This window comes from Carassius carassius, chromosome 7 (assembly GCF_963082965.1).
Source record: "Carassius carassius chromosome 7, fCarCar2.1, whole genome shotgun sequence".
Classification (NCBI taxonomy): domain Eukaryota; kingdom Metazoa; phylum Chordata; class Actinopteri; order Cypriniformes; family Cyprinidae; genus Carassius; species Carassius carassius.
Genome location: NC_081761.1, coordinates 24895136 through 24922371, shown reverse-complemented (window position 1 = coordinate 24922371; position 27236 = coordinate 24895136). Strand labels below are relative to the sequence as shown.

Genomic DNA, 27236 nt, shown 5'->3' with positions numbered 1-27236 from the left:
AAGAGGTAATTTTTCTCAACATAGCAACCCTTAATTGTTGACTTAATCTATTACTAATGTGATAATAGCAGCAAAACGTACTTTTGTAACACGATGCGCTGTTTAATATGGGTTAAAAGATAGCTGAGCAGCGGCGTCATGCTTCCTTATCCATTTATGACCTTAATAATATTCATATTATTATTAATATTAGCAATATTGATGAGCACATGGCCAGCATTCGCAGTTCTATCTAAACAATTCCTCTCATTAAATATAAGATTTTTTTTTCAAAGACAAGTGCATTTTCTAATCAAATGATTAGCTACTAACATTTACATTGTATGTTATGTTGTGTTTTAAAGTTATAAAAATTATTCACTTTTGTGTTTCTATGATTTGCCATTCTCTACTATTTGAACTCTAGCAATAAAAACAGAAAGAAAAAAACTAATTCAAAGACAAAGTGCATATATAACTGCACTGCATCCTCTGTCAATAAGCTTGTTTTTGCTACTATGAAGAATAAAAATACTTTGCAAATACTTTTATATAAAAAAAAAAAAAAAAAAACATAAAATAAATACAGATAGTCTTTCAGAGAACACTGGAGAATTTAATTGACCAAAAAGTGATACAACACACTGTTTCAAACTCAGAAAATAAAAACCATGAATACATGCATGTCAAGTGTGCAATATCATCTATAAAACTCCATCAGCACAGCATCAAATAAACACTGATTGTCCGAACAATGGAAGAAAGATAAAGTGTTCAGGAAAACAAACACCTGCTACATGAAAATGCAGAAATAAAACTGACAATAACATTATTCACTTCATGATTGGAACTAGGGGATGGCTGTGCATGAATACGTCCTTTACTAAAACTCCTGATGAGAACTGATGTTTTTTTTTATGATAAAAGGACCAGAAGTAAAGTTTACTGTATGAAGCTTGAAAAGGACACAATGCTTTATCAATACGAAAATCTACAGTGTTATCTGCAAACAATCCTGAAAGACAGAAAGGAAGGAAATATTATTTCATTACATGCTACTTTTTTTTTAGACCATAAAAGCAGCCATTGTAAAGATGCTGTATAATTAAATGTTAAATGCATCTATTATTAAAAGCTAGTCAATACTAGCAAGCTATTCATATTAATTATTTTAAAAAAAATTACATGCTTAAAGGACTGTTATCAGTAGTGTAATTGATCTGGTCACGGAAACCTTTCCAATGTATGTGAAATATTAATAATAATAATAATAATAATAATACGATACTGAGAATAATTTGGTAGTAAAACAAAGTTTTGCACGTTTTCTTGGTGTACAGAAAAGTATATTTATTTTGTACATCATTTGCAACTGCTTTTTTTCACTTAATTAGAAGCACCAAAAATTAAATTGTCCTCTGTAATAGGGACTAATGAAAAGATATTTAGATTTTTTTTTTAATGCAAAGTTGAATAATAATAATAATTAAAAAAAACTAAAAATCTCTGTAAACACATAAGTGTGTCCCGTAAGGCAGTGGCTCCCAATCCTGGTCCTGGAGAACCCTAACACTGCATATTTGATATGTCTCCCTGTTCAAACACACCAGATTCAACTCATCAGCTCATCAGTGAAGACTCCAAGACCTCAAAAGTGTGTTTGTTAGATAAGAGAGACACCAAAACCATGCAGTGTTGGGGCTCTCCAGGACCAGGATTGGGAAACACTGTCATCAGGTCATGAAAAGTTCGACACACACTTTTGGTCACCATGCTCACTCGAACACTTGGGCTAAACACAGGAAATACGTCAAATAAGTAATCAAGTGGTCAAGTGCAAAGATGGCAAGTGTGGGTATTTGGACAGTGCAACAGTTTAAGAAACAACAAATGCTGTGCAATTTATAACAGCAGTTTGATAAAAAGGTAAAACTATCACAGACTTACTGCTGCAAATGTCTGCCTCCGCAGCTTTCTGTCTTCTCCATTTCTGAAGGAATACCTCTCCAGAAACACCACAGGGGTGACTGCTTCCTTTACATCTTTTCAGCTAAAAAAAAAATAAAAAATAAGAAGGGGGGGGGGGTGAATAAAATAGATTTATAAACAGAATTTTAATAATGTTTTGTGAGCAAAATATTTAAAATATAAACTGATATGAATGAACTGCAAGAGGGGAAAATGTGTCCTTTTATTTATTTACTTTTTTTGGATTTATATAAAAAGGTATCAAAGGCATGGTACAGTAAATGTGATTACTTTGATATCTGTCACATCAAAAGACGACAATTACAGTTGTACAACCATAGTTAGTTTGATGATTATTGTATTGTTGTATTGATTATTAATATACCATAGTAAAACTACCAGTTACTGTGGTAAAAACATGGTAAATGTCCCGTTCCTGGGTTTTAACTTCAAATTTAATTTGTTACTATTGTACGTGTCGTGGTTACCATGATTTTACTACAAATTTACATCTTTGAACCTGAAATGAATATATTGAAAGTCTATGGCACGTCACGTGACCGACAGAGTTTAATCACACTAGTTAGCAGGTGTGTACATTTTAGTTAAACGCAATGAAACTCAAAGACAGCCTCGGATGACTGATATAATACAGCGAGTAAACAATACGGCGCTAATCTGATTAATAAAGAAGACAGAATAAATTTTATAACAGGCATTAAAAGAGCATATTTACATCTACTCACCGAACCTGTGGCACATGTAAACTGATGGCAAGTATCGCGATGTGTGCTGAATGAGACTTCTTGAACGTGATTTCATAGTGATAAACTATGAATAAGCGATAAGCGAGAATGGGTTGTAAGAAAATGGTTAAACTGCTTACTTGCACACGCCTTGAAGCGTTGTTAAACTCACCTTTTAATGCCGTTTTTCCTGCAGTTGAGCGTTGCTTTGGTCAAACTCACCGCTGAATGCTGTTTTACTTGCAGTTGAGCGTTGTTAAACTCACCGCTGAATGCTGTTTTACCTGCAGTTGAGCGTTGTTAAACTCACCACTGATGAACGCGCTAAGCCTTTGCACAAGGAGCACTTTGATACCAGATTGCGAGGATTTTTAAACCTCAAAAACAAGTTGGAGGGCCAGATAAAAACGATCTCTGTCATATATAATTTTTTGTAGCCTATTCTTTTTTATTTTTATTTATTTAGTCTCGTTGCAGTGTGCTGACCCAAGACGTCAAATTTAAACCCTGCTGAGTTCTATAGAAGTCTATCGGACTAATCTGCACGTTGAAAAATAACGCCAAAGGTATACCCAGTGCGTCAAAAAAGTGACGCCAGATCGCTTGACCATGCATCAGACATTTGACGAGTAGGGAGTGAGACTGTGTTGGTCTTTCAGTTTCCTTCAATATATGATGACTTAAAGATCAATATATCAGCACTCCAGTCAACTTCGGAAAAAGGAGATCAAAAATAACAGAACAGTTGCTCTTTCATCTTAGGTACACATGTCCAAAAGATGCAAGCACCAATGGGAAACCTCTTCTGCTAAATAAAACCCCTTTACCAAAAAATATTAATGATGAATATTTGATTAAAGGTTCAGGCTTCTTTAGTAAAAGAGAAACAGGGCTGCTTTTAATCGGCTTATCTGATTTTAATGCAGCCAGATTTATTTATTAACATTCCAGGCCAGATGTCTAGATGAGTTACCTACTTAAGACCTCATGTTTAAAAGTTTGTATATTGAGAAAAGAAGTCATGGGTAACATAACAATGTTATGTTATGTGTCATGTTATGGGTCCTTTTTGCTTAATCTTTCACTCTTGTAGTGCAAAAGCTAATAAACAAACAAACCATGTGATGTGTTATTAAAATCAAAATATTATTCATATGTATATGTATAGATATGAATATGTATTTGAATCAATATTATAAATGCACTAGCTATTTTACTGTTTATTTAGGAACATTGCGGCATGATTTATTTCTTTAATTTGCTGAAATCTTAATAATAGAAATACACTTATGCAATAATAAATCATTTGTTAGCAGTAAATATTTAGCTGATAAATGACTGATGCTTTTGTTACTCTGCAGATCTGCATATTAAAAAAAAAAAAAAAAAAATAGTTTTGTAAGCATTTCTGCCAAAGTTGGGATCTGACTGGACAGACCTGACAATTTAACTTGATAACAGATGGACAATATGAATGATATTGAGCTGCTGATTCTATAGAAAACTCTGTTGTGTTTCATACGTATGACTCCCCCAACCTTGAATTTTCCTCTTGAACACAGATGGTGACAAAAATCACTTCAGCATATTTGGGGATATCTTGCCCCAAAATAACAGGTCAGCTTGAAAATGTTAAAGATAAAGTGTTAAAGAGTGCATGAGAGTGAATTTGAGGCATTAGCTTCAGCACACCTTTACTTCAGGACAAAATACTCAAGTATTATGAGGAGTGGATAAAATAAGTGTGTAGAAAAAAAACAAAAACTCATTTTGGGGGCATTTTCATTTGGAAAAATGAAAAGCCAAGTGTGTGTTTTGGAATTCATTGTTATTTTAGTTGTTGTTATATTTAATAATTCCACAGTCTAAGAACACTACTAATCTCCATTAAGTCATCACTATCTAAAACAGAATAATTCGGTCTAACGGCTTTGTAACTGTTGCTTTACTGTGACATGTTTTCAGGTTAAAAATGTGTTGAATGTAATTGCCTTTAAGATACCTCTCTTTGAAACTATGCTTTGGTACTTTGTCAAACATTGCATTTCAGTAAATGTATTCAAATTAAATTGCCAAGATGCACCTTTTCCCAATTTAGTTCATGTCATTTTTTTTCACGAAATACAGATACAGATTTAGATAAAAAAAAATTGTAAAGGTCATTTAGCCCTAATCTTATTGCTTCCATTTGATTCCCATGCATAATAGCTGTTGGGTGATGCCTAATGATCCTCAACATGCTAAACTTATATGCAAATGTGTTACAGTTTATCAGTAAATGGACATTGTTATATACGGGCCTTCTTCCCCCATCTAACTGTATAAACATCAACATTACATAAGCACAGGGTTATTAAAGGCCATTTCCATATCAACAAACTCCAACAAAATCACAAAATCGCACCACCTTGTGGTACTGTACAAGTTTTTGAATTTTTCAAAAGGAGCCTTTATATCAAACCAATGTTTGAAAGCAATGACATAGCTATAAAAATGATTTAACATGGCATGCTTAATTAGCAAAGATATATTCATAGACCTATTTTAAAAGTTAGTGACAGCACATGAAGCAGTTTTGATGGTCATGATCAGCTCAAGCCAAGAATTCACACAAACCACATTCACAACTGCTTTATGCAGTAGTTTTTAACTAAACTCAAGATCATAAGATCCAACTTGCCTGAAAATATATTAAAATAATACACCTATCGTTTTGTTTATCTTCCTTTAGAATGCAGGCAATCACACAACTTTAAGAGACCACTTAAGGATGACATGACTAGGGCTGGGGACCAAAACATTTTTTTTGTGTGTGCTTATACTCAAATCAGTTTGTCATTTAATGCTTAATCAATCCAGTTCTGACTCATTGCTCTTTGCTCCGCTTGTGCAGATGACAACATTTATAGTTGCATTTCCAGCCTTTAAATATGTACACTTTATTATTATTATTATTATTATTATTATTCTGCAGCATGACATTTTTTATAGGTTTGTGATTGCACAGTGCATGGTTTAATTAAACTAAATCATGATTAAACGATCTAGTTTTATCGAGTAACATTTATTAATTTCACGCACTTAAATGTTTGAACATCAATTTGTCCTAGATGCACAGGTTAGCGGCTGCGTAATCAAACTACCTTGCCCTACTTCTGGATGGAGAGCTGTATATACCTGAGCGCACCCATCGCCCCATCCCTCCCTCCCTCCCTCCCTCCTCTCGCTCGAGCTCTCATTGCAGTAGGAGGGTCCATGTGCACACAGTGACGTCGCTACGCAAGTCTGTCTGAGTCCTCCGCTGTTTGTATTAGTCTTCAGTTGGGCGCCTTCAACAATCTAGAAGCAATGTGCACGTAAACAGAAAACAAACGACAGGACGTCTCGGTGAAGTGTCTGATGACTGTACTGCTAATGCGCTGTCGTTAAGGGTCTCGCGTCATGCGCGCGGCAGTGTGCGGTGCGTTCAGCTGTCACAACTGAAACTAGTACATGCAAGCAGTCGCAACACTGGGAATACTTCTAAAGACAACTTAACGCCACTGTTTGATGTCATTCTCTCCGTTCTTTGCATTGGATTACTAGTGACCAGCAGAAGAGATAACTGTCACAATTGGATGTCGTAATTACGGTAAGATGTCTTAATATTATTGATATTAGCATTATATCGCTGGAGAACAGAGCAGTCCTACTATATGTATGAAGGTATTGCAAATGCAGAGCGTTTCAAACTTGTCTAAAACTTGCACATTTGTGACAAGTGATGTTTCACATGACAGGACCCCTATGCTGTTCATGAAGTGCATGCACTTTTAAGCAATGAAAAGAAAAAGAAAGAAAAAAGAAAACAACAACACAAATCAATGAATTAGTAACATCTTTGCATAACATTGTAACATTGTTTTCGGCTAAACTAACTAAATCCTCGCAGGAGTCAGGATGAGTGAATACTGTTTAACGCATCGCCATTGCCAACGCTTTCCATCAAATTTTGCCTACATCATGTTTTAAATAGTTACATCAAAGCTTAGCGCGATTTCGTGATAAGTTCTTCACGGGATAGGCTATATTATTTCGTGTAACGTTAATATCATCCTTTCTTATTTACTGTACGTGTGCTAGAAGTCGGAGCATCTAGAGTTGAGTGCAACTGAAAGTTTATTCAGCCAGATGGGACTCAAAATTCTGAGTGATGTTCACATACAGTACGAACACAGGCGAATACGATTTATTATTGTTTAAATGCACGCGCACCTCCTGCATATTTATCCCGCATATTTAAGCATAGCCTACTTGATTCACGTGACGTCATGCGATGAATAAAGTGCACCGCGACGATATTTAAACAGGGGCTCTTTTGCAGAAGAAACAACTGCGTCACATTCATCATTCTGGGGGTCGCTGTGCAATGCAGCATGAAGTTTCACGCATTCGAACCTACTCGTAAAGTTGACTAAGTTTGTACAGACTACGCAAAGAGCAAGTTCGTAATTCAGAGATTTTAAAGATCGTAACAGAAATATTGTGGCTACAAAGCTTATTAAATAAATGTCTGACAGCAACGGGACCATTCTGTGAGTGGCGTGATAAACTCTTGGCGACTGTGTGTCTAGTTCTGTCCAGTGGCTTCACGCTAAACTACGGTATCGTGGGAAGAAGACGATAGGGAGGGAAAAAAACCCAAAACAAAACAAAAACATCAAACTACGTCAAAGTTTAAAGCAGCACTGTCCTCACCATATGACTTTGCTTTTAAAGGTGCGATGCTTAATGAGCTACATGTAGCTACAGAAGAACTACTCAGTTCCAGTCTTAGGACAGATTGTGAAAGAAGTCTGTATGTACTGTACATGACTGACAGTTTAAACTCTTAAAGAACATGGTTCTGCCCCATCTTTAGTTCCTCCCCTAATGCTCGTGTGTGTGGTCGGTTTGCTTTCTCCTCTTGGTGCTGTCAACAGTGTGAGAAATGCACTTTTTTTTCTTTTGCCCCAAGCCATAAATAAATTAATAAAATATAACATACGTGAAATTGAACAAATATGCAAATCATTAAATCCTGCACCCTGTTTTCAGATTTAAACCAGTTCTTTATGCACCGATGCCGTCTCTGCTTTGTAAGTCTCAGTCCAATTTTTTTCAAATTTTTTTTTTTTTGGAAGCTTGTTCAGGCTGCCAGCACCAAGATGAATTACTTACAGGCTATTTGGAATTTTAGAAGGTGCACACATTTGTTATTTAAACATAACTAAATTTAACACTGCTAAAATGAGTCCTTACATAATATCGTTGCCATCTGAAGGACAGAAGGATTCACTTTTGTTAGTTAAACATATGTTCAAAGATAATGTAATAGGAAAATAATTTTATATCCTTTCTGTTTTTCTAGAAATATAAAATAATATAACTATATATATAAATATAGATATATGCATATTACCACTGCTAATAATAATAATCCATAAACAAAGGATTATAGAACAAAGGAATGACACATTCTATTATATACTATAATAAATACAAAATATTATCACCAGTAATGAGACTGCCTGACAGTAGACTACAGTGCCATTAACACTTTGAACATAATATAACTGTATGTGCGTGGATGTACAGTTTATGAGGGGCAGAGGCACATTTTTATGAACTTGACCTATTATCATCCCTCCTACACTTTTGTCTTTTAGCAGGTAAAGGACTTTTTATGGTGCAGAAAGATAGCAGCTGATGTTAGAGAGTGCGGCAAAGTAAAGCACAGGGATTTGCTTGGAAAAAAAGTTACCTGCTAGGTCACAATTTATATTCAATGAGAGGGCGAGTGAATTCCATGAAAACTATCTTGAATGTGGATCACTGCTCCTGATGTCTGCAGAGGCAGTGCCATATGGAAGCAGATTAGACTCAATAATAATTCACGCAAAAGACACGATGCACTCATGCGTATCCCATTCCACATTTATGAAACCCAATTCACGTGCACAATTTTTTTTCTCACAAAAACAATATACATTCAGAAAATACGTTTCACAAATGCAAAACACAATTCACTGATGTACAACTGTATACAAATATGTGGGATATTTAAAATTCATGAGTTCATCATGGACTGTGAATGTGTGAATCGCTTTGGATTTGTGTGTATTTTTGAGACTTCCCTGGCAGCGAACTTCTCCCACACGGGACACTCATACTCTTTAGCCAATCAGATTTGAGCCTGTTGATCGACCAATCATAACCCACTGTGGGCATGCCTACCTGGATGTTACGTCATCAGCTCGAGACCACGGTTCAAGTCACGGCAGGGGTTCGTGCTTTTGAGTGTTTCATTTTAGGCAACTAACCTTGTGAAGATGTATTGTTTTATCTTTGCATGCTTAAAACTTGGAAGTAAAATCTGTCATTTAGACAATCATTAACATGATCAGTGTAAGCCAGTGGCTGCTATGAATACAGATAGTGTTGCAAAAAATGCAGCTGTCTTGTGTCAGCCACAATGTTTCGTACATTGGCCAAAATGAAGAAAGAATTCTGCTCATTGCCCTGTTTTTGTTCAGCAACGCCCACTTAGCGCTGACCCTGCCCTAATCATCATAACTTAAATAAAGATGAATAGACCTCAGGAGAACTCAGTGTATGATTAACGGTGTGTTTGTACTTACCACTTGTACAACAGGATGCAGTGTTTAATTATTACACACTAATTGGTTTCCATGCATTTTTCAGGATTTAAACACCAAAATCTGGCACATCCTGACAGAGAGAGAAATAGTGAAGACTGAATCTAAAACATTTGATTAGTTAACTTTTCACATAATGTATTACATGTATTTATTATTCGGCCATGAAATTTACATTGCTAAATACTCTAAATGGGACACTATACTAGCAAATTCTGTAAATTCAGTGTAAATGAGGTTTGAATTCCCTTTGACTGAAGAACTTCTAGCACAGTGTCAAACTGGTATAGAGCCAATCTCAGCTGTAGTTGTGCTGCGTTTGTACTCCCTCATAATTTTCTAATCATATTTCATGTTACAGGCACATTATAATTAATCATGGCCAGGTCATTTCATGGACATTTCATTCCCCAAATAATCAGAACCTTTAATAAACTTCAACTTTAATAAATTAATAAATCTAATACAGCCACTGTAACAACTGACTTGTTTTTAATGTTTAAATTCTGACATAAAACCAGAACAATAACAAGAACATTTAACAATGCATAACAAAGCTTTATGCCTTAACATGAACAAAGGCATAGGGTACCATTCTAAAAGAAATTTAGTAATAATGCACAACTAAAAAAATCTGGCGAAACTCTTAAAATGGATGGGGGTGCAACATGACTGTTTTGAAAGAGTTACAGTTCCAGATAAAACTTCTAGATTCATATCACCTCATAACTTGTTGTGAGGGGTTGTCTCTGCAATTTGTATATCATCAGCCCCTACAATTCTGGAATAAATAGTATTTGCAGCATAAACAAACTAAAATAAAATGTACATGGTTTCCAATGTGTGCATGTTATTACATACATCATCAGCTGAATGCATGTCATCCCAAGATTTTATACACAAGACAAGCTCTGCTGATACAGCTTTTTCATGTCCTCAGTAAACAAAAACACAAGAGACTGCTTGGAAAATATCCAAAAACTATATTTTCATAATCTTCTATTTATTTATGACATGTCCGATTCCTATCAGTCAAAACCTTATTTTATGAATCTAATATCTTAATGTGGTATCCACATGAATATTGATTATATATTAAATAAACATAAGAATTGATCAATATTAAATCATAACACACTCTGGAATAAACAGCAGCCTCTGGGTTACACTGGTCAAGTTAATGAGTGTGTCTAAATGACCGATTTTACTTCCAAGTTTTAAGTAAGCATGCAAAGATAAAACAATACACCTTTACAAGGCTAGTTACCTGACATGAAACGATCAACTACACAAACCTCTGCTCTACTGAACTGTGACTTGAACCATGGTCTCACGCTGATGACGTACCATCCAGGTAGGCACGCCCACAGCGGGTTATGATTGGTCGCTTGACAGGCTTAAATCTGATTGGCTAAAGAGTAAAATGTGTCCCGTGTGGGAGGAGTTTGCTGCCAGGAAAGTCTCAAAAATACACACATAAATCCAAGGCGATTCACACATTCACAGTCCATGATTTTAATTTTTTTTTTGTACGCAGTTGTACATCTGTGAATTGGGTTTTGCTTTTGTGAAACATATTTTATGAATATTTATTTTTATTTGGTGCACGTGAATTGGATTTTCTTTTCTTTTTTCATGAATTAGGATCCGCATGTGTGCACTGTGTCTTTTGCATGAATTATTATTGAATCTAATCTGCTTCCATAGTGCACTTCTCAAAGCAAAGACTCTCACAGTTAATTTACAAATTTGCTAATTTATAATGGATTCACATATCATGATAAGATGGGGATGCACAGAGAGGGGTGGCCCTCACATTCTTAAAGACGAGAGCATTTGCAATACCATTTAATTAGCATTCCATTTAATTCTAAGGATAGAAATTGGTTATAAAAAAACAAAACAAAACAAAACAAAACCAAAAAAATATATATCTTTATTAAGTGCAAAAGAAAATTATATACAAACATTTTTTTCAAGATGTCTTAAAACCCAACGAAACTTATACATAAATGATACATTTCTTTGTAATAACAAAACTGAAAACATTAATTCTGTAATGAATTTTCCAAAAACAGACAAATTAAACCAGAAATGAATAATAATTATGTGTGCACTTTGGTTTGACAGTCAGAGTAATGAAATTTCTTTGTTTATTGCTATATAAATATTGCTATTTAGAATGTAAAGTCTAAATGTTTTTAATTTATTGGTCCATTAGGTTTATCAAATGATCCAGGTATGGAGACTAAAAGATACCAAAGTTACTGTGAAGGGGCAAATGCAGAAAACAAATGGGCACAGATGCCGAACACCATGGAGTATTGCTGTTCTGCTGAAGAGAATCTGACAAACAGCGACGTGCTTATGGATATTGTTAACTCAAGCAATGCCACTAACATGCCGTCTGCCTGCAAGGACAACAATTTTAAAACTACAGAGACAACAATGGTTAGAGTTAATCAGAATCAACCGTTACCTTTTCCCTCCTTCAGAAACTCCTTCCACAACCGCAAGTCGGAAACAGACTCAAAGGAGCTCTCCAAAACAGTTGCTGAGTCTATGGGCTTGTACATGAATGCTGCCAGGGAGGCAGACTTTAGCTTTGCCCAACAAGGTACTGCAGGAGGGCAGGGTAGCCCGGAGAAACCGTATCCTCTTTGTGGGAGAGCAACTGAAGACAGCCAGTCCAAAAAGACTGGGAGTCCAAAGATGAAAGCTCCCCCAGCTTCATTCCCACCTGGGGTCCAGCTACCCAATGGTGGCCCTCAGGAGTGCAATGTGGTCTCTGCCTCAGTGCCCTTTGCTCTGTCCACTGTTCTTTCGTGCAGCACTGATGGGTCTGGACCCATGTCTAGTCCTACCGGACACAACATGGTGTCATCCACTACCAGCCCCACCTTCTTTGACTCTGATTGTCCATCTCTAGCTTCTGCCCGCAAAAACTTGACCCAAGGTCAACACACCAGTCCCAACATCTGTAGCCCTGTAAAGTCCAGAATGGTGGGATCACCACCACTGGCCAGTCCACTCAGTGTTATGAAGTCTCCAGTTTCCAGCCCTCATAGCATAGGTAGCGTGAGCTCACCGCTTTCCTGTAACAATAACATGAGATCATCCGTCTCAAGTCCAACAACATATGGAGGCAATACCTGTAACGTTAGACCATCCATCTCCAGTCCACCCACTGTTGGCAGCATGACCATGTCCAGTCCCAGGAACTCATCCAGGGGCTTCTCGGTCTCTAGCCCTCCCAGTGGATTGGGCCTAGTTCAGAATGATGTCAACAGCCCTGAGAGCCAAGAGCACGACTTCAAGGCATTCGAGTTCCCAAAGGTAGAAAATGTGGATGGGGAAATATTTAACATCGGCTTGGATGCTATGGGAGTGGCCAAATATATCAAAAACGAACCTGGCACTGATTACAGGAGTATGTGCCTAGGCAGCAGCAAAAGCGCCATGCCACATTCTCCTTTCATAACTCACATTAAAACAGAGCCGAACAGAGAGGTGACTTGTTCAAACCTCCAGTTTGTAGAGCCGCAGCACTCTCTAGGCTGCTTTCCATCAACAGAGACCACATACTTGTCTTTGAGGAATAATATTGACGAATATAGTCTTTCTGGGATCTTGGGACCTCCGGTTTCGTCTCTGAATGGCAACTATGAACCTGGTGTGTTTCCTAACAATGGCCTGACTAAGGGGATTAAACAGGAAACCAGTGATGGCAGCTATTACCAAGAGAATAATAATGTGCCCACGTCGGCTATTGTTGGCGTTAATTCAGGTGGACATTCATTTCATTACCAGATCGGAGCGCAAGGAACAATGTCGTTTTCACGCCACAATCTGAGGGACCAGACGAACCCCTTGTTGAATCTAATTTCTCCAGTTACTGGATTAATGGAGACATGGAAAACTCGCCCAGGCCTGTCACAGGGCCCTCTCTCTGCCAGAGGGGATGGCTATCCAGGCTCTGTCTGCCTTACAGAAAACTTGGAAAGGTAAGACACACACAGGGAGTTTTTAATGTGTTGTAGTGTTGTTTTATGCTCAAACATTAGAATAATCCTATGCCCAAAAGAGAAAAAACAAAACAAAACATGAAACCATGTGAGAATTAAACAAATGTTACAAATGCTATGGAGACAATTTGCTAAAATTAGGCTAAATCAATTGTATTTGTCTGGAAGCTCCCAGTCAATATGATTAACTGACAGACAAATGGCTTGCTTTCAAAACATCCTCTCCACTTTAATGGATAGGACTTACTGATTTTGTGGTACATTAAATCTACACTTAAAACCAGCACATGTTCTCGACCCAACACTGGAGAACATTCGCTCTACTAAGCTCCCTTATAGGAGGGAAGCAAAGTTTCCTTCTTATCAGAACTTTGTCTGGGTCTGTGAACATAAACATAACTTATTGTGTTGTTATCAGAAGGCCTTGGAAGATCTTGTGCAAAGAAGTGCATTTTTTTATTGAGTCCAGTCATTATACACCAGTGTCATACATAATTAATGGTAGGTCAAGTACCTTTCTCTCAGAAACAATGATAAACAAGCAGTTTTTATGAAAGGCTTTTAAACAAACAATGGGAGAGATCGAAGAAGTTGCTTAATTAATCATTTGAGACAAGAAACTGATTATTTCTAACCCAGTGCTTCAGTGTAGAATTAACATGAGGATGCAACTTTTTTTACAACCTTGTCCACTTTAGCCACTGCCATGTGAACACTGAATCAACTGCAGTGGGCCTTAGGAAATCCTCGCCAGATACTGAAGTCATAAATGTTTGCTTACCAGACTTTAAATTATACGGTTGCGTAACATCTTTAACAAGCTTGCAAAGTGCAGGAAGCCCTAAACAGGGATAACCTATAAAGCATATCCCATCTGACAGTCAAAACTTTTATAAGAGTTATAGAGTTAACTGAGTGATACATTGAACCCCCTTTTCAGAATGTGTTCATTTGATGCTATTCTGAGACGAGGCAATTACAGCTAGCCGAGCTCTAGCAGTATAGCTAATGATTTTCACCCCATCCCAGATGTCCTCTGAAACAGTCAGCCAAGCACTCATTCAAAATAGAGTGTCTTTTTTACCACTCTAATGATATCAGGAAATGTGAAACGCTAAGTTGGCTAACGAGAGAGCGTAAATGTGTAAGTTGTCTCTAGGTTTGTAGCTTTGTCATGTATTTTTTTTTTCAAAAGAGTTAAAAGTCATAAAAGTCTGTTTACATAAGAGTGTGGATTTAAGCTGAGCCCACCACTGTAGTAGCATCATCTATTATGAAGCAGTCCCTTCTGACTGGCTACTAGGCTACAGTGAATTATTTAAGTTTATGATTTGTGTAGCATTACATAGCACTCTTATTTAATTGTTAATGTATGTGTACAGTTCTTTTTGGATAAGAGGTTACAGGGAATGTGGTCAAGCAGGCTTGCTATTCAATCTAGGCAATCTTTTTTAAATCTAGGTTAATGATAATTAAAAAATTGAGAATTTATACATAAGATATTTTCACGTAGTATATTTATTATTGTTAATTTTGAATTGTTCAGAAACATTTCACTATCAATGTTTTTGTAGAAACCACAATACATTGATAAGTTCAAAAACAACATTTATTTGAAATCAGAATCAGAACATATGTGTGTGTATATTTATATATAAACACACACAAACACACACACACACACACACACACACACACACACACACACACACACACACACACACACACACACACACACACACACACACACACAATCATGTAAAGAAGTTAACAAGGGTCTATGATCAAGAGAAATGCATTTTTATTTTTACCCAGAACCTTGACATTCATAATAATTTGCCTTTGGGCTCTGCAAAATTCTGATGTTCTTGCTATCTTCCTCTCTCTTTCTCTCTCTCTCTTTCTCTCTCTCTCTCTCTCTCTCTCTCTCTCTCAATGGTTCTATGCTGTCACTGAGTTTAAATCAATAACCATGACTGAGTGACAGAAGCGGAAGGCGCTGATCTAAAACCTTCTTTTTCCATGTGTAACTGAAAGGTTAATATTCATATAATATTCAGGTTCTAGGGGGATGTCAGTCAGGTAAGAGTAAAAAGGACTACAAATATAGATAACAAGCTATGAAAGTTACAATGATACAGCAGTTTACTTAGCCTATATAGTAGCAGTCACATCGCTGCTGACAGGATCAAAGTCACCCTCAGCCTAATGAGATCCAGCTTAGCCAGAATGTCAGAGCAGATGACAGTCAGAGGTGGGATGGCTCACTGCCACGTCGGCCTCAGCTGGCCCTCAACATCACACATTACTCCTGGTCAGTCAATATCTCTGTATGTTTCCACTGTTTTCTTTTGTTTACTCTGTCTTTCTCTAATGTTTCTTTTTAATGTTGCCTCCTTCATAATCCATTAGGTTCGTCATAGGAGTCCTTTCTTTGATATCAGCATTAACTATAAGCCATTATTGAATCAATCACATGTTATAACTCAGAAAAAAGTAAGAAAGAGAAAGGCAAGCGAGAAAATGACACAGGCAGTAAAGTGGGGGTGGGGAGAGAAAAAATGTTTGGTGCCTTCAAGCTGTGCATGGTAGCGTAAGGGAAATCTCTTCTTGCCTTTGTTTTTCTCTTTCGTATACTGATGAAAAAGTGGTGCCAAAATGCAACCTGCAGTGATACTTCCGTTACAACTTTTTGAACCACTCTGAATGTAATTATTGATAAAGAATACAGTTGAAACTGACATGTCGTCAAATCAAATGACAGAATTAGTGAAAAGTGCAAAGTTTTACAATTTAGTTATGCCTGGTAACTAGTAGAATACATTTGAAAGTACGTCTTAATAATATGTGGAATAAATATTCTTTATAAAGCAGAATTCCATATGGCTGAACTGAGTCTGCCAGAGGAGGCATGATAAGGAAGCAGCGGTGCAGGAGGAAGAGAGGTCTTTGCTCTGGAGTTTGGCCAACTCTTAATGTTCCTCCAGCAGATGAAAGGGCATATCCCTGTGAGAGCACTAATGAGATCTTAATTGTATGTTCTTCTACAAAATTAATGGCCAGTATAAATTTTATAAATTCGGACGTGTCTGGATACTAATATACCAATTATATCCCAACCTCACAAAATCTGTCCCTCTCCATGATGGGCTGCAGACAGGGGCAACACCTCTGTTCATTTGTGACGGGAAGCAGAAATGGGAAGAAGTGGGAAATGGAAGTGAGAAGTGTGGGGAGTATGGAGAGACTTTGCTCTGGGTTCTGCACCAAGTGATGGAAACTATTTAATTGCTTATTTGGGAGTAACAAATGTCTGTGGAGATCAATATTGCTTTGCAATTCTACCTGTCAATTTAATCCCAAACCTTATAAAATGTTATTGTGCAGGAAGTCATTATGTGTTCCTGTGACTCCCAGGAAATCACTTCAGCCACCTGTTCACCACTTATTAAACGCTTCCCTAACTTTTAAAAAAGTTTTAAAGTTATTTTTTTTGTTAAGAGTCAGTTCTCCCAAAAATGAAAATCGTGTGAGTAATTGGTCACCCTCATGTGGTTCCAAAAACCTGATTGACTTCATTTCTTCTAAAGAACACAATAGATGATATTTCGAGAAATGTCTATACAGTGGAATTCAATAGTTACTGAATGTAGTGGTTCTGTGTTCCACAGAATAAATAAATTCAAACTGGTTTGGATTGACTTGATTAATAATAAAATAGTATTTTTGGTTACACTATCTCTTTAAGCATTATACAGTACATGGTCAACCTAGTGCACTAAGAAGTGCAGCGGCACCAAAAAAAAAATTCCAGTTCACAGATGCATTAATATGAAGCAGAAAATGTTCGGATGTAGAGTAGTAAGTTTGCAGGCAGTTTTTATTTTATGATATACATCAACTATATTTCAATTGAAATATTAATCACAAAGTCTGATGTACTGTACTTTAAAATATTTAATACAAACAGATTGTAAATATTGAATGCTTTTGGCTTGTTGCTTCTGTTTTTTTTTTAATCATGATAGTGTATCACGATGTGTGATCACATGTAGAAAATGATGAGTTTGTTGCCTAATCACTTCAATTGATTGCCAATAGCAAACTAATATTTGAGATATTTGGAAGGGTGTTAAATGCTCTTGAATCCAACACACACACACAAGCTCACACAAGTATGCTTTGCACTCTATTAAAAGTGCAATTGCTGTATGCTTGGGATTCTGAGTTTGTAATGGCTGTCCTCATTTGAACTTCTTCCTCAAACAGTATTTGTTGACGCTGGGCCAGATTCTTTCAAGGTAGTCCTGGCATATCTACCCACATTACACCAGTACTAATCCTTCATACTGATTAAGATCTCTATTATTTACTAGCATGTGGCCAAGCCACACAATAAATAATACAACAAACCCTTGAAAAAAATCATGACAGTAAGATGTAAGACAGTAAGTGTCTATATACAAGTGACTATAATTTATTGTGTAAACACTTTATAAGGACATTTAGGCAGATGAACCATTGTACTGAAAATGACAATTTAAGTCCGTTCTGTAATGTGTGCATGAGTTGATCTGAGATACAAATTCGTAAGCGTGATTTTTCCTCATAAGGATTCAGTAGAGAATACAAACAAATTCTTTGAAGCAGTGAGCAGACTGAGACTTCACAAACAATCCAGAGTGTTATTTGAATGCATTCTTTGATTCATTTGAATCAAAAGCGCTGCATAGGCAGGTCATGTGACCACTGCTACTTCTCACGGAGAGTCACAGCGCTGCTGTTTTCTGCTGTTAGCTGTGCATGAATGCACAAACAAAAGAGTAACTTGATCATTCTTGTCAAATTGTAGGTTGCTTAATTTTTAGAAAATAAGCTTAAGCACTGTCAAAAGCGGCTTAAGTTTGTGGATGAAACCAGGTGAATCAGACATGTGGTTTGGATTGATTGACAAATTCAGAAGCCGTTAATCAAACGGCACTTTGAATTTGAATGATAATTTTTAAGCCTGAGCTCTTGCCAATGTGGGTCAAGCTCAGTTAAAAGGGAGACGCAAGGAGCAAGAATACTTTATATGTGCATTTTACTTGCTACACTCGCACAGGCCGACCATACTTTAGTATGCTTGATAAATCTTTCAAAACGGTCAACACTGTGGCATCAGACGTGGGAAACAAACACAAGCTCTGTTGGGCTTTGTTGGGTCTTGAGTTGCGCCCATAAAAATGAAAAGGCTTTTTGATATGACTAAGCTGCAAGTCACAGGGTTCACACATAAACGTTGCATGCCCTGGAGACAGCCAGTGACACACTGAACCAACAGGTAAAAAAACACAGGAAGGTGTTAGATGGCACTTTATAGAAAAGACACTATATCAAGTGTACACATCTGTAGTGCAGCCTCAAATACAAGAGTAAACCTCAGCAGGAAGTTCAGTGGCTTCTATTACAGGAAAGAAAAATGGTGGGGTTAAAAGAGCAACATGTGAATCTATACAGGTATTAAGCACAGTATTAAGAGATCCTGTTTCAGTAAGGAAACTGGAACTTTATATTTCATAAAGTGCCATTTTATTTCTCGTACTGTAGCTTGCAATCTGCCATTGTCACTTTACCTCACAATGTGACTTCTTGCAACCTTATTCTGCAGTTGTCAGTTAATTTCTTGTAATGTAACTATATCTTGCAATCACAAAATAATTATGACTTTATATCACACATTACAACTCATTGCAAATTTATATTTTAGTATGACTTTATATTGCAAAGTGTGACTTTATTTCTTATTTTAAACAGGTACGACTTTATTTGGCTCAATGTAACCATACATCGAAATTATACATTTATTTGTCATGTTTAGAGCTTTATTTCAAGTAACTACAACCTACTGTGTATCACACAAAATTGCAACTTTCTATTTCACAATATTACTTTTTTCTAATCTTAAACAGTTGCTACTTTATTTCTCGTAATGTACAACTAAATCTTGTGATTATGAATTTATTTCTCATGAATATGACTTTTATTTCACACATAAATTGCAACTTTATATTTTTTAGTGTGACTTAATTTTGCTTTATACAACTGTGACTTTATTTTTGTAATGTAACTAAATCTCACAATTGCAAATTTATCTTTTATGATTTTGACTATTTCATACAACTGAAACCCACTGTATATATATCACAGTTGCAACTTTAAATTAATTTTTTTATTTTAAACAATTATGGCTTTATTTCTCATAATGTAAATATATCTAGGAATTGAAGATTTATTTCTCAAGATTACAACTTTATTTCACACAATTACAAATCTCTGTACACATCACTATCATATTTCACAGCATGACTTATTTCTTATTTAAAAAAAAAAAATTTTAACCCTGAGGCAGTAAACAGCCTCCATGCAATTTGGAATATCATATTTAAATGAATCAGATAATAATTAAAACAAATCAATATAGAGAATGAATGGAAATGTATAACAGACATCTAGTTATGACTCTACATGTTATAAAGTATGTCTCAGCATCTCAATAGGGATTTCTGTCTATGGCAATTGTTTTGAACACTAATACCTGTATTTTGTATCTCATACTCATGAGTGTATTCAGAGCCTGTGGCTATATTGTGTTGTTTCTGCACACCTGATACACAGCTTTGAGGCTGCCCGGGGCTGAGTATACCAAACCGTCACATTTCACCACACTGTACTCGGCCAAGTTCACATTCTGTTTACTGCTTGCCTTTGGTTCTACTGTCATCAGTAATTTAGGGAGAGGCACTTTGTCTTTTATGAGAGATTTGTATTTGCCTAATCAGAGAAAGAGAGACATGTGGCAGTTTGTTTTGTCTTAAGGAAATCTGAATTTGTCTCAAGGCAGTCTCTTGTGGCCTTGCAGAATGGGATGTTCTAGATATAAAACCCTTGTTTGAATAAAGAAAAGTAGGAGCATTGGAGAACAACTCTGAAAAAAAGAGAAACCACAGTGTGTGATTTAAAAAAAATTAAATAAATGCACGCCATTACACAGCAGTTCAAAACTCCTGACCTGTTGGGGGGGAAAGTCTTTGCTGGTAATGTAATACCTTTGCTTATCTTGTTGTGTTACAGTAAAGTAATATTTAGAACAATTCAGCTTTTGCATTGATTGCAAATTCTTGTATTTACTTAGAATACATATTGTACACATACAAATAAGCTTTTAAAGGGATATTTCAGGCAACACTTGAGGACAGGGACCAATTCTCACTATTAAATAGTTTCTTATTAGCATGTCTATTATTATTATATTGGCTGTTGATTAATACTTATAAAGCACATATTCTGCATGCCCATATTCCACATCCCTAATCCTACCCAATACCTAAACTTAAAGGGGTCATGTGATGTTGCTAAAAAATAACATTATTTTGTGTATTTGGTGTAATGAAGTGTGTTTATGCGGTTTAAGGTAAAAAAAACCCCACATTATTTTTCACATACTGTACATTATTGTTGCTCCTCAATTCCACGCCATTCTGAAACACTTAGATTTTTACAAAGCTCATCGTTCTGAAAAGTGAGGTATATGCTAATTTGGCCAGCAATCCAGTGCATTGTGATTGGCTGAATACCTCAAGCGATTTGACAGAAATGTACTGTGATGGCATGTCCCGATCAGAACACTGGCACGATGAGACAAAACCAATAAAACCCATTACAAACGAGGCATTTGTTGCATCTACTCCACACTGCCGGAAAAAGGATGCAATCCTTTCTGTTTGGAGTGTTACAAGCTCTTGGTGCATAAAAAAATCTGTAAAGTTGCAAAGACTAAAGTCTCAAATCCAAAGAGACATTCTTTATAAAATTTAAGACATGTCCACCCCTCCTAAAACGCCTCGTTTAAACACGCCGTAGTATTGTTGTAGCTGCCACCACCATGTTGTGTAGATGCTGTGTGTTTCATTGTGAAAGTGAAACTACTTTGTTTGGCCTTCCAAAAGAGGCCAACAATGGGTCTGTGCTCAAAGGCTGTTTCTATAAAGTGGGGAAGTTCCAACTTGCAAGGACAGCCTGGTGCTTCTGACTCACAGTCTGTAAGTATGTTTTTTATATTTAAAAAATTTGCCACTGTAGATTCAAATGCGAGTTTTGAGTAGTATAATGTACCGCTTGTTGTTTGTCATTTCTCTGATGACAAATGCAGACATGATTTTATGTCTACGCAAGCAAAAAAACTGTATAAGTCATTATATTCAGTAATTATGTCCCCACTTGATGCAACAAATGCCTTGTTTGTAATGTGTTTGTTGGTTTTGTCCCTGCACACCTATGTTCTGACAAATAATGCACAGTATGTTAAGGGGAATAACATTTCTGTCACACGCTTGAGGTATTCAACCAATCACTATGCACTGGATAGCTGACCAATCAGCGTACGCCTCACACATGTGATTTTAACCTAAAACCACATACACATTTCAATACACCAAATACACAACATAATGTTCTTTTTAGCAATGTCATATAAGCCCTTTAATATATGAAATTCTTCCAATTTCTAACAATATAATTCACACATGGAAATTTAATATATGTACTTATATTACATTTGAGCATGGGTATAGACAGCACTACATCAGAAATGTCTGTGTCATACAAAAACAACTGGTTATAAATAGAAAGATTTTACCGCCCAGGCTGCAGTAATGACCTAGATTTCCTCATTTGTTCTGTGAAGCAATAGCAAGGCCAATGGGGTAATTGTTGGGTCAAACCCCCACCAATGTTCATCAGCCTACTTTAAACGATTGGGTGGTTAGGGACAAAAAGTGCTGCTTTTACAGCAATTCACCGTGTCCAGCCTCCCCATTAACCCACTTTATTGATGTCACAAGTCATCTGAATAATGCTTTTTATATTCCCACAGCCAGCATGTTCTACTCGCCTGCACTTTTTTCCAAAGCCGTGTTTGGCGAAGCTAAAGTCTTTTGAGAAGTGGAAGGAACTCTGTCTATTTTTGTCTATTATTATTTTGTCTATATAAATTTGTGCCTTTGGAAACATTTTAAAAAATTTTTTTATTGAAAGTATTGTAAAATAAGGCCATATGATTCATGCACTATATTTCAAGTATTCTAAAGTTATATAATAGCTTTCAACTGTTATTCACTGCCAGTCTTCCACTCCAGTGGTCTGTTAACTATTGCAACCGAATCACTGTGTCATTGAATTAAAGAATCAGATCAGTTTGATTCATGAATGACTCATTCAGACTTGTTTGGATGCATTGAGAAGACTTTGAATTAGCCTAAAACAACAACAACAACAAAAACCCTTGTGGACCATTCCTAGAAAACTTTCATCAGTCAGCAAAAATGAACTTGCTACCAGTGCATCACAGCTCTCTCATAAACTAAATTTCATAATGACAAAACATAGTTAATTGAAGCAGAATGATATCACATCTCATTCCATTTTTTTTGTTTTTTTTTGGCACATTACTGTACTTCAAAACTACAGGGATTCACAGTTGCAGGTTAATTCTCAAACAGACTCTCATCTGTGCACTATGTCTTGTTAGTGGTTCAGATAATATCACATTTATCTCTCAAACCTCTTCTTGTTTCCTCTGCAGTGCTATAATGTTTATTAGATTTCTCTTTGTGGTCATATTAGACATGCACAAATCCAATTGGTGCATCCTCAGTGGGACACAAAACTGCATCTCATTTGTATAATGGGCAAAAGAGCAAAGCGTGTGAATGACACTATTTATACTTTTGAGTTGGAACAGCCAAGACCTCAGGATCTAGAACCCTGTGTGTAACTAAAGAGGAAAAATTCTTTATCTTTCTTGAGTATGGCATCATAAAATATGATGCAGTATTAAGAATAAAGGTAAAAAAGAAAATGAAAGTCACCTTACTAGCATGCATGCTAAGAGTAGACACGCTGAGTCTAATCAAGTGCCTCTTTTTTTGCACCTGAGGCTATTTTTAATGACTTTAACTAACTTCCTTTGTAAGGAGCCAGGAAAACACAGACCATCGGCAAAGACACGCAGGCCTAAGAAGGGGCTTCATATATATAATCATGCTTACTTCACCTGCTATTAGTGGTTGTAGTGACAGGATGCCAAAAAAAAAAGGTCTTGGAATTTGCCATTCCCTGCCTGAATGCTGACTCACTAGATATCAGGGAGTCAGATTTCGCCCAAGGGTTGTAGCACACTGAAGAGTCTTGATCCTCCCTGAGAATCATCTGCACTGGAAATTAGGGCATGTTGGAGTCACGTGGGAGGGTCTGAAGTCCCTTGGGAGCCCTTAAAAATTCTCCTTAGCACTTAACGCCGCACTTGAGACATAATAGTTGCTGCAGTTGGTGTGCTGTTTAGGCATGCTCTCTTCTCTCACAATGTTAACTCTTTCAGTGTAGTTGTTGTCAAGCCATGGATGTCACAGCTGTTTACTGCTGCCAAAAACCTTGGTAAGCTTAATTGAATTTTGTGCTCCAGATGCGTTGAATTTCAGGACAGAAGATGTTTTTAAAGTACACTAGAACTCAAGAATAAGCTCATGTCTTGTTAGCAGTGCATGCATTTAATTAACTCCTTGTAACAACATAAAAAAACCTATCCGTAATTTTTTTTCTTGTTTTCCAGTAAAAATATGGGTCCCAGTTAATATTAGGTGGCCTTAACTACTATGTATTTACATAAAAAAATTAGCACATTGTACTTATTGTGTTCATATTGTACTGCAAAATGCTAGGATACGAGTAAATTTTGGGACAGGTTTGGTGGTATGTGTAAGTTTAAGTGTGGGTTAAGGTGTTAGAGATGGGTCAATAATGTCATTTTTAATGTAATTACAGAAATTAGTTACAGATGTAATTGCATGCAATATAAGTACAATGCAAAACGTGTATGTAACCAATAAGTACATTGTATCAAATAATTAATTTCAAATGTAAGTATATTGTAGGTAAGGCCACTTTATATCAAAGGGGGCCAACATAATAACCTTGTTTTTACAGAAAAAGACAATTATAAAAATTTCATCTAAATACTACTACTAATAATAAAATAATTAATAATGAATAAAAATAATAATTTAATTCATTTCTTAATAATTATTTGTCATAATTCAATTTCATTATGACAATTTTAAGCATAAGTTTCACTAAATTTTGTTAGATTCATGCTACACACTAAAACAATTTAATCAAAATGATGCAAACTAATTTTATATATATAAAAAAATGTGTTTAATCTCGTATCATTTTGAATAATATTGTTTTAAGAATTATGTGCTATTTTTACTGGAAGGCTAGATAATACTAATTACATGATTAAGTAAATAGCAGCCAAATATAATGAGAAGTATGCTTTTTTGTGCATGTATTGCTGTGAATAGTGAAGCATATTATGACCTCGGTAATAGGCTCCAGATTTTGGAATATGGCTACATTTAATTGTCTCCTCACTGGGCTGGTTGCAGCATGATGCTGGTTAAGCTATTATAGTAAGGTAATTGGCCTGTACTGAAAAGAGGAAAAACATTTATTAGAAGTTCCACTATACAATCATTATAATAATTTCATTACTGTTAGTGTCCTGCAGGGCACCTTGCACTGGTCGACCATGTAAATATGGGAACAGAGATGGTGCATAAAAGAGATGGGACATATACACAAGTTCTACAGTGTGTTTTTTTATGTGCTTTATACAACCCGAATTCCGGAAAAGTTGGGACGTTTTTTAAATTTTAATAAAATGAAAACTTAAGGAATTTCAAATCACATGAGCCAATATTTTATTCACAATAGAACATAGATAACGTAGCAAATGTTTAAACTGAGAAATTTTACACTTTTATCCACTTAATTAGCTCATTTAAAATTTAATGCCTGCTACAGGTCTCAAAAAAGTTGGCACGGGGGCAACAAATGGCTAAAAAAGCAAGCAGTTTTGAAAAGATTTAGCTGGGAGAACATCTAGTGATTAATTAAGTTAATTGATATCAGGTCTGTAACATGATTAGCTATAAAAGCTTTGTCTTGGAGAAGCAGAGTCTCTCAGAAGTAAAGATGGGCAGAGGCTCTCCAATCTGTGAAAGACTGCGTAAAAAAATTGTGGAAAACTTTAAAAACAATGTTCCTCAACGTCAAATTGCAAAGGCTTTGCAAATCTCATCATCTACAGTGCATAACATCATCAAAAGATTCAGAGAAACTGGAGAAATCTCTGTGCGTAAGGGACAAGGCCGGAGACCTTTATTGGATGCCCGTGGTCTTCGGGCGCTCAGACGACACTGCATCACTCATCGGCATGATTGTGTCAATGACATTACTAAATGGGCCCAGGAATACTTTCAGAAACCACTGTCGGTAAACACAATCCGCCGTGCCATCAGCAGATGCCAACTAAAGCTCTATCATGCAAAAAGGAAGCCATATGTGAACATGGTCCAGAAGCGCCGTCGTGTCCTGTGGGCCAAGGCTCATTTAAAATGGACTATTTCAAAGTGGAATAGTGTTTTATGGTCAGACGAGTCCAAATTTGACATTCTTGTTGGAAATCACGGACGCCGTGTCCTCCGGGCTAAAGAGGAGGGAGACCTTCCAGCATGTTATCAGCGTTCAGTTCAAAAGCCAGCATCTCTGATGGTATGGGGGTGCATAAGTGCATACGGTATGGGCAGCTTGCATGTTTTGGAAGGCTCTGTGAATGCTGAAAGGTATATAAAGGTTTTAGAGCAACATATACTTCCCTCCAAACAACGTCTATTTCAGGGAAGGCCTTGTTTATTTCAGCAGGACAATGCAAAACCACATACTGCAGCTATAACAACAGCATGGCTTCGTCGTAGAAGAGTCCGGGTGCTAACCTGGCCTGCCTGCAGTCCAGATCTTTCACCTATAGAGAACATTTGGCGCATCATTAAACGAAAAATACGTCAAAGACGACCACGAACTCTTCAGCAGCTGGAAATCTATATAAGGCAAGAATGGGACCAAATTCCAACAGCAAAACTCCAGCAACTCATAGCCTCAATGCCCAGACGTCTTCAAACTGTTTTGAAAAGAAAAGGAGATGCTACACCATGGTAAACATGCCCCGTCCCAACTATTTTGAGACCTGTAGCAGAAATCAAAATAGAAATGAGCTAATTTTGTGCATAAAATTGTAAACTTTCTCAGTTTAAACATTTGCTATGTTATCTATGTTCTATTGTGAATAAAATATTGGCTCATGTGATTTGAAAGTCTTTTAGTTTTCATTTTATTAAAATTTAAAAAACGTCCCAACTTTTCCGGAATTCGGGTTGTATGATAGTGATTGTTATATGACATTGTGTGTTATACTTTTTTTTATTAGGATGGCAATATAAATGCGATGATCTGATGTACACAGAAGACCAATCATCGATAGCCAGAGGGAAATTTCTTTATTGCTCCAAAGAGATAAATAACATCCCTGAAACCTTAAACTCATACCACTGGAAGATAGTTGATTTATAAGGCTCAGTGGAAGTAACCTTTCGCAACTGAGAGTAGAAAGCAGAAACAAAGAGCTGAGGGAGCAGTTTAGTTTAGCCTCAGTCAATGGTGAAGTAAGAATTTATGGTAGCTCTATGGGACCAAGAAATTCAGCATCTGTTTTCAATAATGCTATTTAATTCAATGAAAATTTCCAGCATAAATAGCTATTTAATATATATATATAATTAGTTGTCCTGACTAGGGCTGTCAATGCCAGTTAAAATACATAATTATCAATAAAAAAATTTATACCACAGGAAAAACTAATATTCAGCACTGGTTTATTGAACACTACGTGTCAAATGTTTGGG

At 36.3% G+C, this 27236-nt stretch overlaps 1 protein-coding gene across 1 annotated transcript in view; it reads left to right on the top strand.

Moving 5' to 3' along the window:
* The first annotated feature begins 5953 nt into the window (after positions 1 to 5953).
* Positions 5954 to 27236, top strand: part of nr3c2 (nuclear receptor subfamily 3, group C, member 2) — a 69604-nt gene continuing 48321 nt past the window's right edge. The window contains exons 1-2 of the mRNA XM_059554283.1: positions 5954 to 6324; positions 11592 to 13374. Of these exons, the coding sequence (XP_059410266.1) occupies positions 11612 to 13374 (1763 nt within the window). The 5' untranslated portion in view covers positions 5954 to 6324; positions 11592 to 11611. The remainder of the gene's footprint in view (positions 6325 to 11591; positions 13375 to 27236) is intronic.